The sequence below is a fragment of the Cavia porcellus genome, unplaced genomic scaffold (assembly GCF_034190915.1).
Source record: "Cavia porcellus strain 051 isolate PalLab524CR breed Dunkin Hartley unplaced genomic scaffold, mCavPor4.1 scaffold_4, whole genome shotgun sequence".
NCBI lineage: Eukaryota > Metazoa > Chordata > Mammalia > Rodentia > Caviidae > Cavia > Cavia porcellus.
The window spans coordinates 106356696-106370644 of NW_026947487.1; the positions used below are offsets into that span (position 1 = coordinate 106356696).

The 13949-nt window shown below is 49.3% G+C and overlaps 1 protein-coding gene across 1 annotated transcript in view; it reads right to left on the bottom strand.

Annotated features, from left to right (window-relative positions):
• Positions 1–10086, bottom strand: part of Fa2h (fatty acid 2-hydroxylase) — a 47996-nt gene extending 37910 nt beyond the window's left edge. Inside the window, exon 1 of the mRNA XM_003472103.5 lies at positions 9741–10086. Within this exon, the coding sequence (XP_003472151.1) occupies positions 9741–10010 (270 nt within the window). The 5' untranslated portion in view covers positions 10011–10086. The remainder of the gene's footprint in view (positions 1–9740) is intronic.
• Positions 10087–13949: the final 3863 nt, after the last annotated feature.

The window sequence follows — 13949 nt, forward strand, 5'->3', positions numbered from 1 at the left end:
CCAAAACAGTGCACAACCAAGCTTTTTCTCAGTCCATTCAGCCCCCCAAAGGCCACAGATCTTAGCTGCACACAAGGCTCAATGCCAGGTGGCCTCTGGCAGATTCTGCTGTCACCAGGAGCCACCTGGCTCTGCACCCAAGTCCGTACCTCTCCTGGGTCCTCTGTCCATTCTGAGGTCCCTATCCCCTGCACACAGGTTCTCTTGGCCCTCCTGTCCAGTCCTTTCTACCTTTCTGGTGCATTGAAGCTACTTAGAAAAGGAGGGGAACTTATTTTCATGGAGAATGTGGTAGACTTTCCAGCTCAGTGTATTGAAACCCTGAGTGTGTAACAGCCACGCGCCTATCTCTGGGGGGATCCGCCTCTGCTCCTGAGGGCCCCTAGCTGGCCACGGGGATGGACCTGGGGTGGACACCTGGGGCTGTTCCCGCCTCCTCTGCCTTGGGGTGACAGGAGAAGCAGGGGAGGAAGCGTGTGTGTGTGTGAGTGTGTGTGTGTATGTATATACCTTCCTTTGTTTACTTCCTGCTAAAGGTGCTGTCTCCAGCCTGTTGGACGAGTTCCAGGGTGGGTTCAAAGAACACGACAAGGGAAACCAAAGCAGAGGGACTCTGCCTTGGGGAGTCACCTCTGCCACCTGGCATTCCAGAGAAAACCACAGCCTGGCACGGCCCTGATGAGTCACCGCCACAGCTTCGATCTGCAGACCCTCGAGGCCCTACCTTGGCCCCGGGACCTTCATGGCCAAGAAGAGAGACAGCAGCTACTTTTAGCTTTCCCCCTCCTCCTTCTGGGTCTGCAGCAGCGTCGGCCAGGACATGGTACCCTGTGACCCATGCCAGGTCTTTATGAAGGAGGTGAGGGCTACAAAGTCACCCAGTCCCCAAAGAGCTCATCTATCCATCCACCCACCCATCCACCTGTCCACTTATTTATTTATTTTTGGAGACAGCGCCTCACTATGTATACCAGGCTGGCCTTGAACTCACTACGTAGCCCACACTGGCCTCAAACTTGTAGCCATCCTCCTGGCTCAACCTCCCAAGAGCTGAAATTACAGGTAGAAGAGACCCTTCTGAGATACATAAGGACAAAGAAGATAGGAGCCTTAGCGTGGCAGCTGCTCTTATGCTAAAATAGCAGGACTACACCCCGTGGTTCTCCACCAGACACTAGTGACCTCCAGGCAAACCAGACCCCTGTCCCAAACGTCAGGCCCTCAGGGAACAGTTTGATGCCCAAAGATCCTTATTATCTTGGGTCACCAAGACGTGGGATGTTTCCCAGACCCTGGTGCTCATAAAGGAAGCACTTCTCAGGTTAGATAACCAAAGCCGTGTAAGCGGCAGACTCCAGGTGCAGCTGCATCGAGGGCGCCACGGGCACCTTTCTGAGGCGACACATCACCCGCTGCATGCTTTGCCTTCCAGCCTCTCACGTAGTGGAAGGGCAGCTGCCAGGAGGCCAGAGCATTTGACCCTCAGATTAATCAGTAACGAGCACTCGGGGAATGAGTCATGGGGTTGGGGACAAGCGCCAGCTCCACTCTGGAAATCTCCCTTGCGTGGCACACACACCACTGCACGTCATCCTTGGAGGCAAGGAAGAAAACAGCTTCAGCCTAACGATCTCTCTGTCTCCAGAGGCCTGACTGTGGCCCCATCAGAAGAGTAAAAGGGGACCCCAACCTGCATCTCACCCCTAATGGTTATGCAGTGGTTACCCCTAAACTGCATTGTGCCCTTAATGAGTATGCGAGCAGTGTTTCTGGTTAACACTGGTTACCAGAGACCCAGACTCCAGGGTCTCTCTGAGCTACAGGCTCCTACATCTGCCTCACCTACTTTAAGAGCTCAGCCAGGTATGGTGGCGCACATCTGTCATTCAAGTACTTGGGAGTTTGAGGCCAGCCTGAACTACATAGCAAGACTCTGTCCCACCTCCTGCTCTCCCCCCCAAAAGACTTCAGATAGATATCTAAAGGAAATATTAAAAAAGTAAGTCATTATACAAACTGAACATTACTATTGGTTCTACAAGGATCATTGTCATCCAAGTCCCTGAAGATTCAAGTTACAAAGGGAAGCAACGTGAGTGTGGAAGCTTAGTCTCCCTGCACAGCGTGACATTCTGACCTTTGCTTTGGGCACTCACAGCATGATCAGAAGTGTGCCTAAGGGCTGAGGTCTCTCTTGATCCTTGAGGACCTGAAGGGCCTTGCCCACAATAACTGGCCTGACCAAGCCAGACCTCTGGCAGTGGCGTTGTGAGTCACACTTCCCCCTGTTGCTCTCCTTGATTTTGTGAAAGGATCTAGATTTTTGCACTGATTTTCAGTTTCACTTCACATCTTGCTGCCTTGCATGCTGTCAGACGATGGCAACATCCAACCCCTCATGTGGTGACACTGCCGAGATGAGCCTGGCACGCTGGGGCAGGAGGCAGTCAGGGCACTAGTGCATTTGTTTATTTATTTAAGGCACTGGTATGGAACCCAAAGCTTTTGCATTGAGCTACATACTCAGACCTTTTAAAAGTTTTTGGATTGATTGATTGATTTTTTGAGACAGGGTCTCATTGTGTAGTCCAGGCTGGCCTCAAACTCATGGTGACCCACCCATCTTAGCCTTCTGAGTGCTGGGACTACAGACATATTCTAGCTCACCCAGTTTTAATTTTATTTTCTATTTTGATACAAGGTCTCACTAAGTCACAAACTTGCTCAGACTGGGTTGAATCTATAATCTTTCTGTCTCAGCATTTCAGAGTTCTGGGGTTACTGGTGTACAGCACCACGCCTGGCTGGTCCTGCTTCTTTTTTTTTGTCTTTTTCATTTTTTATTGGTACCGGGGATTGAACTCACGACCGCCTGCTTGCAAGGCAGGTGCTTATGCCGCTGAACTAAACCTCCAGCCCCTGGTCCTGCTTCTTAAAAACCTTGCAAAGCCTTCTTAAAAACCTTGCTGAGGACATAGCTCAGTGGGTGAGTGTTTGCCTCACATGCATGAGTTCCTGAGTTCAATCCCCAGTACTACAAAGAAAATTTCCAAAAAACCTTGCAACATTATCCAAGTAAGAAACTAAGGTATTTGAGTAATTATATATACATTGGGGTTTGTGTCTAGATGCCCCCCGCCCCCCCCCCCAAGGCCTCATACAATTTTAGATAGGGCTTTTTCAGAGGTAGCTGAATCTCGAGTGTGTGACTGATTTCTAAGGGCAATGCTGGGATTAAGGGTGTGAGTACTACACCCCCATTGGGCAGGTATACAACATAAAGGACGGAAAGAGGCTTGTCCTCACCCTCTCTCTTGTTGTTTGCTGTTTTTCACCTCCATGAACTGTTGCCCTTCTGCTAAGGCACCCTGCCTTGGAGCCTACTGATGAAGGACTGAAACCTCCATAAAGTGTCAGCCAAATAAGCCTTTCTTCTTTAAAAAAAATTGGAGTAATGCTTCACGATATAAACTCCCGAGTCTGCAGCTACTTTTCTCAATTCTACACCTCCTGTGTGCTCTGACATCAAGTTTGTTGTTCCCAGATTTTTACATTATGCCTGAGCTACTTGTCCATTGGAGAGCAGAGCAGGCAGGAAGGGCTGTCGTGGAAGCCACTGCCCATCGCATATGAATGATGATTAGAGAAGACTGGAAAGTCCTGTTCTCAGACTACAAGTGTTAGAGAAATTAGCACAAAAAACCACCACAAGGAATGAACAGGGCTGCAAGTAAACAGGGCAGTTTGGGTTGTGCCTGTGCACACTGCCCAGGTACCGAGAGGCACAGGAAGAGGGGAGACGGCGCTAGGGCAAGGCGGGTGCTTGGCTGGGGTTTTGCACGGTCAGCTTGGCTCCGTCCCTGGTTGGAACTCCTCGGAGGGGTGAATGCAGCTCCCTGGGGAGGAAGGTGTTCTACTCGGGCTGCAGCTAACTGAGGGCCAAAGCAGAAATGAGTGACTCACCTGACAGCCTTCCCCCCTTTTCAGTCAAATCCCAGCCCTTGTAGCTAATAAAGATACAGGAAAGAAGTCGGTGTGGTCCTGAACACTTGTTAACTCTTGCACTTGGGAGGCTGAGGCAGGAGGATTGCCAACTGCTACAAGCTTGAGGCCAGCCTGGGTTATAGTGAGATCCTCTCTCAGAAAGCCAAACACAAAACCAAAAAAAAAAAGATACGTTTAATAGTTTAATTCCTGAAACATCTAGTGAATCCTAGTATAGCTACCTTTAAATTGCGCATACAGCTCAATTTTCCAAGCAGCTCATTATACAGCTATTTCTCAGTCCTTTTTGGTGCATGCAAGTATGTCAGTGTGTCCTAGAGAAATCCAGGGGAACCAAGCACCACGTCTGTGCCTCAGAGTTTTCAGTTCCACAGACATTACAGAGAAAACAAGACACGGTGAAAATGCATTCCCTAAGGAGGAAGGGCACGGAGGCCGTAAAGTAGGTCTCGGTGAAGAGCTACTAGGCCTGGAGGAAGGAAAAACAGTCCTGATGACGGAGGAAGGGGGTGCGTGAGGGAGAAAAGCGTTCGAGCTGGGCTTACAGGCTACAGCAGTGGGGAGCCATTGCAGTACCCCCTTACCATAACCAAGCTCTCTTTGGAAGGTGTTACAGGAAAAGTGGTGCAGACTGGGTGGGAGGCTGCTACAAGAAGGACACTAACAGGATTCCGGCCCATGCAGGGTAGTAATGGTGAGGGCGTTCCAAAGGGAGACGAAAGAGGCTCCTGCACACCAGAGGTCACATAAGTCACTGACTTTTCTTTTTCCAAGTTATTCTGCATTTTCCCCACTTCAACGGCTTCTGGAAATTCCAGGACAGGGCAGGCAATGGGCGATGGTTTTTGTTAAGAGTTAGGAAAATATGACAAGTGTGGTGACACACACCTGTAATCCCAGGACTTGGGAGGCTGAGGCAGGAAGATTGCCATGAATCTGAGGCCAGCCTGGACTGCATAGTGAGATGGTGTCTCAAAAACAAAGCGGAATAAAACAAACAAAACAGAGTTAGGAAAACACTGACGTCTCCTAGTGAAGGAGGCCAGCACACACTTCCCACATATGCAGCTGGGAGACAGCCCCAAGCAGCCCAAGGGAATGACGGGGTTGGGACTACGGCCACCTCTGGGAGGCACTGTTGACTGGGAGGAGGCAGAGGTCCTCCCTCGCCCTCTCAGGGTGCATGTCCCAACACCTGGAACTGCTGTGTAGATTACTTCACTTGTCCAAAAGGACTTGGCAGCTGCACTTAAATGAGAGCTCTGGAGGCAGAGCTGGGAGATGATCCCGGGGAGGAGGCATGACCAGTGCAGTCACCAGCACACTCCTAAGCAGAAGGCAGAGGCAGGAGGGTGCAGAGTGGGAGCTGCACGATGGAAGCCCAGGAGCAGGCGAGTGTCTCAGCTTGGGGCTGTGAGCCACGGTACACAGAAGGTGGACAGGGCACGAAAACAGGTTCCGGAGCCTCAGGAACGAACCCTGCCCTGCCCACTCATTTCTGCCTTCTGACCTGCAGGACTGTAAAGAATTCATCTTTATTTAAACCACTGAGCCTGTGGGCTTTTGTTAGGGAACAAGAGAAAATGAATTCAGGCAGAAACTCGAAGGGTAAGGGTCCAGAAGCCAGGCCAGCGGAGCACCGAGGAGGGGTACTGGCCAGCGTCCACAAGAGTCAACACCACCTTCCCACAGTGAAGCTTCTTGCAAGGCTTGTTCAGGGAATGGGGGGCTCCAGAGAGTATGGGGTGCTCAGCGCACGTCTGTCTGAATAAATGAAGGCCGCGCATGGCCTAGTGATGATTAGAAAATGAGGAAAGGATGCGCTGGCATCCGTCTGGGCTCTTTCCTGGGGATAACTTCCAAAGATGATTATTTTTTCTCTGTATTCACCTCCCCCGAACCCTAATTCCTGACTCCTATGCCCCTAATTCTGGGCCTCGAAATCATTAACTAAATTCTGGGGTGGCACTGGGGAGCACTTCTGGGCCCTGTGCTTGCTCCAGGGTGGGCTCAGGATCACAGGGACCCTGGATGCTCTGCTAGATGGCCCTGGGGGAAGGACAGCAGCAGTGGACACCCAGGGAAGTGTGGTGGTCAAATGCCCTGGAAGCCCGGGCTGACTTCACCCCCGCAGCTGGCCGACTTAGCTCTGCACTGGAGGGGTGGGGATTTAGCAAGCTCTCCAAGCAGCAGCTTTTACCTGAGCTGTGGGATTAGGATACGGAACCCGGAGATGTATGGTAACCATAATGTGGTAGCACCAAGGCCTGCTGCTTCCCCTGAGGGGTCTCAGTTGGAGCACGACTGGATAAGACCCCTCCAGGTCTGCATGACAAGTCATTTTCGAATGGGTTGTGATCCTCTTGGTGGTAGTTTGGGGTTGGAAAAGAACCCCCAATGCACTGCAGTGAAAGCTCTCTTACCAGAAAAATGCATACACACCCATTCTCATTCATTAACCCAGAAAACGAACTCCTAGACACCAGAATTCTAAAGTCCTGGTCTGCACAGTGCCCAAAGTGCCATTTCTACCCTGCCAGTGGTGCCCAGGATAGATTTTAGGTAACACAGGATATACATTTATTATTTTAATAGTCATATATTGAAAGCACTTAAAGCTTTCCCTGGTCTTCTCGCTTAGGATAAGAGGCAAAATAAAAAGTGAGTTTGACCTACAGATAAATATTACCAATTGTTTGAGTGGTCTGCCAATCAGAGAGAGTATGGTGGTGACTTACACCTGACTAGAATCTAGGAAACAGTACTTATGCCCTTGGAAGAAGAGTTAGACCCAAAGTCCTCTCCTGGTCTTCCTCTTGATTTTTTTTTTTTTTTTTAATGCTAGTTGCAGCTGAATAAGTGGACTGCAGTCATGTTGGGAGAGCCCTTACTGCTTGGGGGCAGAAGCTACATCCACTGTCCCTTGAGGGTCAGGGGCAATGACAAGGCTCAGCCTTGGCTGGTCCGCTTGCCCAGGAGGGCAGCTCAGTGTTCTCAGTGCAGGGCCAGGGCCACAGCAGCCTTGTGTCATATCGTCCTCCCCAGCGGTTTGTGAGAACAAACAAGTTTGACTTGTTTTGTGTTTGTGCCTTTGCACGAGTGTGTGTGTAAGGGTGTACACAGAAGGCATGTGGCCAAGTGGGGGCAGGGGAGGTAACGGGAGCAGACTTTCTCCCCAGGAAGAGACCCAGGATGCTCCTATCCCAGGACTCAGCTAGGGAAGGAGATCTTTGGGGGCGTCATTCAGAATGAGGCCCAAACCACCCAGCTGGCTCAGGGTACTTCCCTCCTGCCCTCATACTCCAGGAGCAGGGCTGTCATCTCAGCTGGTCCAGGGTGAGGGGAGGGAGTTCCGAAGGCAAAGTGAGGGCTGCTACAGGGTCCAGGGCTGTCTCCACACGGGCCGTCTCTGAAAGGGCGCCCAGCCCAGACTTCTCCTTTGGCTGCCCTCTCTCCTAATTTAAAGAGAACCTTGTCCTAGTTCCCTGAGAAGTCAGTTGACAAAGCTGACAGGCAGCTGGAGTGTGGGACAACCGTGGCCACTGGTCAGGTTTGGACTACATGTCTGCAGGTGCACTGTTCACTTTTAGCTTTTTTTCCTTCCTTTCTTTTCTGGCTGGTTTTGATTTTCTGAGACAGAGTCTTGATTTGTAGTTGAGGCTGCCTTGAGATTGAACATGTAGTCCAGGATCACAGTGAACTCACTGACATCCTCCTGCCTCAGCCTCTTGGGGGTGGGATTATAGATGTGCACCAACACATCTGGCCAGTTTGAACCTTCAGGTTGGGGCCTGGAAATAAGGATGCCTGTAACTTGACCACTTCTCTATCGTTCAACAATAGTGTTATGCAGGAATATGAAGCAAACGTGGACTCAGCCTCCCCTCTAAGCCCTCTCTGAGAGCCAGGTGAGAAAAGCAAAGGAAAACCAAACCATGGTGCTGGGTGGTTGGCAGAGCTGGGAAGTGGGGCAGCTGGCGGGAGGGGGGGCATTCAGCATGATACTGAGGACAGGCCACATCCCAAGGCTCGTGTGTACAGGACACAGGTACAATGCACATCGGGGTCCAAGAGCCAGCACAAGCCCAGCAGTGTCTAGCATTCTAACCCCAACTTGTTACTCTCTGCACCCAGTTCCTCTTCTCTGTAAACCTACTTCTTCAGCAGGACCCAACACCAAATATCAACCTCCGAGCTGAAACTGGGCTCCCATGACGGAATACCAAATGTGTTTTCCTTATGCAGCCTCTGTGACCCCTCCCTGCTCCTCCAGCTCTACACTGGCCTTTTCTGTCTCCTCCCATCTACTCAGGCTCGCTCCTGTCCCGTCTTGGCTCTGTAGCAAGGATACCCTTTCAAAGATGCAAATCTGACCAGGTCATGCCCTGGTTCCAATCCTTGGCTCCCCATCATCCTGAGAGTCAAACCCAATCCAACCACAGCCCAGAGCCTCGTCAGACCGGCCCCAGCTGACCTCTGGCCCTCCCGCAGCCATCTCCTTGCCTACCAGCCTCTGCTCACTCTGGTTTTATTTCTGTCCCTTAACGGTGCCCAGCCCTTCCCCTTCAGAGGTTTCCCACATGCTGCAACATTCTTCCCTCCACTCTGCCTGGCTGAAACTTATCCATCAACGAGTGCGACAAAAATGTTATTTTCTCAAAAGCGTTCCTCAGCGACCCAGACTCTGATGGCACCAAGTAATTTAATAATTGCTCTGAGATGAGTATGTTTCCTCTTTGCTGCTTTTTAGCCTTCTGGCCCAGTCAGCAACCAAGGAAGATCCTGAAGAAAGATGCAGAATGGGGCAGGATGGCCTGCCAGGACCCACCACAGCCACTCGCTTCATCCAAAGACTGAAAAACGCTTACAGCAAGAACTGGCCAAAGAAACACCTGTTGGTTTATGCTTCAGCATCATGACTCCACTGTCACCAATCCGACAGCCAGGTTTGGGGAACAGAGCCCACCTGCGGCTCTCTGGGGGAGACCTTGTCTCCTCCCTGTGATCCTTGGCAAGGAGACAGTGTTGATTATCAAAGTCACATACCCTGGCTTTTCTACTAACAAGCTGTTTGACCAGAGACATTACAGAATCTCTCTGAACCTCAGTTTCCAAACCCTAAAATGGGGTGACAAAACCTACCCCAGAATCTGTTGAAGATTTATACACCACAGTGAGCCTGTCCCCAACCCTGACAGCATGTGGCTAAGTGTACAGTCTGGGTTCAAAGTGCTAACCCCCTTTCCTGTGCAGAAGTGGCAAATGCCTTACATTTCACTCTTCTACACCCACGCCATCGTGGAGGACAAGAAATAAAGGGAGGGCTGAAGGACACAGTGCACACTGTGACACTGGCCGGCCTCTCCCCTTACCAAGGCCACCCCAGGGAACCCAAGCTCTCTCAGCAAGGCTTCCGCGGAAGCAGGATCTGGAGGGATGGGAGGGAAGGAGAGGCGAACCCTGAAACTAGTATTCAAACAGAAATGAGATTAGTTGCAAAGAGGGAGACGCTGATAAGGGCAGAGGAAGGAAAAGACGGGCCGTGTTGGGGGTGCTGAGGCCACAAACGGGATCCAAGTGATCAGAGAGCAGGGTCTGCAGAAGGAAAAGGTCCGGAAGACCAGAAACGCAGGAGGTGGAAGGGTTGGAGGACAGCTGATCGATCGGGCCTTGCCCGGGAGAGGGGGTTGGGGGGAGAGTGGGGAACAGGGGTATGTGTCCCTGGCTCTGCGCACCTGCAGGTCGTCTCGCAGCTCTCCCACGTAGTACTGCTCCAGCCAGCGGCGTGCGTTGGCCGAGTGCCGGTGCGGGGGTCCGTCCAGGTCGGCGCTAACGTCTTGACCGGCCCGTGCCCGCAGCAGCTGCTCGCCCCCCGGGTGGTGCCGCACGAAGCCGGTGAGGTCGTAGAGGCGCGCCCCGCGGCGGACCCAACAGTCGCCGGCCGCCAGGCGCCGCTGGACTTCGGCGGGTGAGAAGGAGGCGGCGGGGGGCGGAGCGGGGGCCATGGCCGGAGAGCGGAGCTCGCAACTCGCAGCCCCGAGTCTGCTCCGCGGCCGCCCGGCGCGCCTCTAACATCTCGGGAGCCTGGGCAGCCGCAACGGGACAGCCGCCACCGCACCTGCTCATTTGCATGCCGCGCTCCCATTGGCCGCTCCTCGAGGCCGGACCCCGAGGTCCCTCCTCATTGGCCGGCGGGAAGGTCCGGCGCGACCCGAGTAGGGCTGGTCAGGCGCGGTGCTTGCCTACCAGGTGGCATTGGGCAGGTGGAGGGCGTGCCCACCAGGTGTGCCCGGACGCAGGGGAAGGGGAAGAGCGCAGGCGGGGCGGGGCTTTCTGTCGCGGGTGGCTGCAGGGACATCCTCTGGCGCAAAAGTAACTCTTCTGTGGCGGTTTCATGGGAGAAATCCTGGATCTCCGTCCCCGGGAGGGACCAAAGAGAGGGACAAGTAGGGCGGAGATCTAAATAAAGAGAGTGAGACACTTGTTATCGGTGTAAAACTTAAGATGTCACTCCAAAACTTGGTAATCACAACGTGTAAAAGTTTAATGTAATATTTAAGGAAGTTACCGCATTGCACAATGTGAACGTGCTAACAGCACTGAACTGTATATAAACTGATTGAAATGGCAAATTTGTGGTTTGAGATACATCTATATCTATCAAAGGGGTGTCTGCCCACCGTTTTTTGTGAGCAAACTTTTATTGGAACCAAAACCGATATTCATAAAGCAAGATAATGACAATACACGGTTGGATAATGTTTTCATTTAGTTTGGATACTTTGTTCATTGTGAATATTTTCTTGTAATGATTTTTTGTTTTGTTTTGAAAGAGTCTTGATACATAGTTTAGGCTGGCTTTGAATTCAATAGGTAGCCCAAGTCATCCTCAAAACTCAAGATGATCCTCTTGCCTCAGCCTCCCAAGTGCTGGGATTACAGCCATGTGCCATCATGCCTGGCTTGAATTTTTTAAATACTGAAAGAAAATATAAATACTATTGATCTTGCAGCTGAAACTTTTGGCACACTTTTGCATTTTGCCCCCAGGGTCAGTGGCTCACTCTGGCGTGGTAGACCAAGCTCCCTGGAGAGAACCAGAAGGGAGAGTGGGGTGAATCTCCCCACCATGCTGGATGGAAAGGAGGACTCAGTATGTTCCTGGCAGCTTTGGTGACTTGCCCAGCAGTGGTGAGCCCCCTAAACAGGACATTTGATTGAAGTCTCCTGGTTGTGAGGCTGCCCCTTGCCTCTCTTGGGAGAGGTTTTTCCAGGATTTCCTCTGTGCCCAGTTAAGGCTGGTGCTGTGTGCAAAGCCTGGCTCAGAGCCTCAGGGCCACCTTAACAAGAGAAGCATCCAAGCAGCCCATACCAGTCCCCTTCCGGACACATCTGATTTACCCTTGGGAGTAGGCAGGGCTGTGGGCATCTGTGGATCCCTGGCTTTCTTGTCACTACACTAGGCGCTCTGCTCAGGCAGTGACTACATGAATATCACCCTCACCCCACCTGCTGCTCACCTACTGTTTTCCACACACTTGGCATGTGTGCCAGCAGCCAAGCACCTTCCACGAGTGTGCATGTGCGTTTTCTGCTGATTGTGTCTGCTGGTTTCACGCCAGTGCTTTGAGTTCTATAATTGCTTGATTTGGAACAGTGTTGTGGTTGATAATAAAAACGGTGTGTGGGGTACATTAACAATTAGTTTGGTATTTTTTGCTTGGTTGCTTTTCTGATAGAGTGTCTTGCTATGTAATTTAGGCTAGACTTGGAACTCTCTTTCTGGTTCAGGCTGGCCTTGAACTTACAGTGATCCTCCTGCTTCAGCCCCCTTGAGTGCTAGGATTACAGATGCGCATTATCAATCCAGTTTTGTTTGCTATTTGTAATTAAAAATTTGCATATAAACAAGAGTATATATCAGTTTAAAACAAAATAGTATAAGTAACTCCTTGAATCTGCCTCACCATTTGTGAGATATGAATTTACCAGAAAATCATACTTCTTCTGTTCTCTAAACTTCTACCACTCTGCTTCCTGCTACCTCTTGGTAACCACAGCCCTGACTCCTCTGCTTATCTTTCGTTTGCTTTTTATCTTTAATATTTTTATCACATTTGCCAGGCATGATGGAACATGTCTATAATCCCAGCACTTGGAGCCTGAGGCAGAAGGATCAATTTGCCTGGAAAGTCGTCCTGGGCTACGTAGTGAGTTGAAGTTCAGTTTGAACTATATGGTGAGACCTTGTCTCTCTCTATACATATTTATTTATGCTTATGCCTATAGAATATATTTTTAAATCAACTTGATTTTGAGTTTCATGAAATCATATCCCATTGTGTTAGCTGTATGTCTCTTGCATATTTTGCTCAAGATTATTTTAAGATTTTTCTTGTTGCTGAGGGTCACTGTAATGCATCAATCTTTTTGCTTCATGTCATATTCCACTGTATGAATTTATGTATCCATTTTCCTTTTCATCTTAATAAGAATTTGAATCTCTCACCTCTCCCTATTAGGAACCTTCTTATATATATGGCTAAGAGTTTCTATAACCCTTGTACCTAGAAGTACAATTTCTGTCTGCTAAAGTACACAAGTGTTCAAATTTATGAGATGATGTGTGCTGAAATTTTTTTTTTTTTGTCTTTTTGAGACAGGGTCTCGCTATGCAGTTCAGGCTCGCTTTGAGCTCACTTTGTAGCCCAGGCTGGTCTCAAGACTCACAATGATCCTTTTATGGCTGAGTAGTACTTCATTGTGTAACAATACAAATATTGTTATCCATTCCTCAGTCGATGGGCATTTAGATTGTTCCCAAGATCTGGCTATTACAAATTGTGCTGCTATAAACATAGGTGCATATATGTTGCTGTGGTATATTTTTAATTTTTTGGGGGAAGATACCCAACAGGGGAATAGCGGGGTTGAATGGGATCTCTAGTCCTAATTTTCTCAAGAATCTTCACACTAATTTCCACAGTGGCTACACAAATCAAAATTCCCACCAACAGTGGAGAAGGGTTCCTTTTCCCCCACATCTCCTCCAGCATTTGTTACTGGTTGATTTCCTGATGGTAGTCATACTTTCTGGGGTAAGGTGAAATCTCAGTGTTGTTTTAATTTGCATCTCTCAAATGACCAGTGATGTTGAACATTTTTTCATATATTTATTTGCTGTTTGCATTTCTTCATATGGAACTGTATATTCATCTCAGACGTCCCTTTTTGGATTGGATGTTTAAATCTGGGAGGACTGATTTTTTGAGTTCTTTATATGTTCTCAATAGAATCCTTTGAGGAACAGCTGGCAAACATTTTCTCCCACATTGTGGTTTGTCTCTTCACTGAGTTGGTGGTTTCTCTTACTGTGCAAAAGCTTTTCAGTAGGGTGACATCCCAGTTGTTGATTCTTTGTGATAGTTCCTCTGTAATCGGGGCTTTGTTCATAAAGTCTTTGTTTATACCATTGTATTCAAGAGTTTTATGTACTCTTTCTTCCAGCAGATTTAATGTCTCTGGTTTAATATTAAGATCTTTGATCCATTCTGATTTTAGCTTAGTGTATGGTGAAAGATATGGGTTCAGGTTTAATCTTTGGCATATGTAAAGCCAGTTTTTCCAGCACCATTTACTAAAGAAGCTATCTCTCTTCCAGTGAATGTGTTTGGCAACTTTGTGGCTTAGTGTGTCTGGAATTGTTTCTGAGTCTTCTAATCTGTTCCACTGATCTTCAGGTGTTTTTGTTTTTTGTTTTTTTTTTTCCCCAGTATCGCACTGTTCTTATCCCAGGAGTTTTTTTTTTTGTTTTTTTGTTTTTTTTTTTTTTTGGTCTTTTTTCGTTTTTATTGGTACCAGGAGGAGCTTTATTTTTTAAAACTCATTAATTTATTTTTTTGTGTCTTTTTGAGACAGGGTTTCCCTATGCAGTTCAGGCTGGC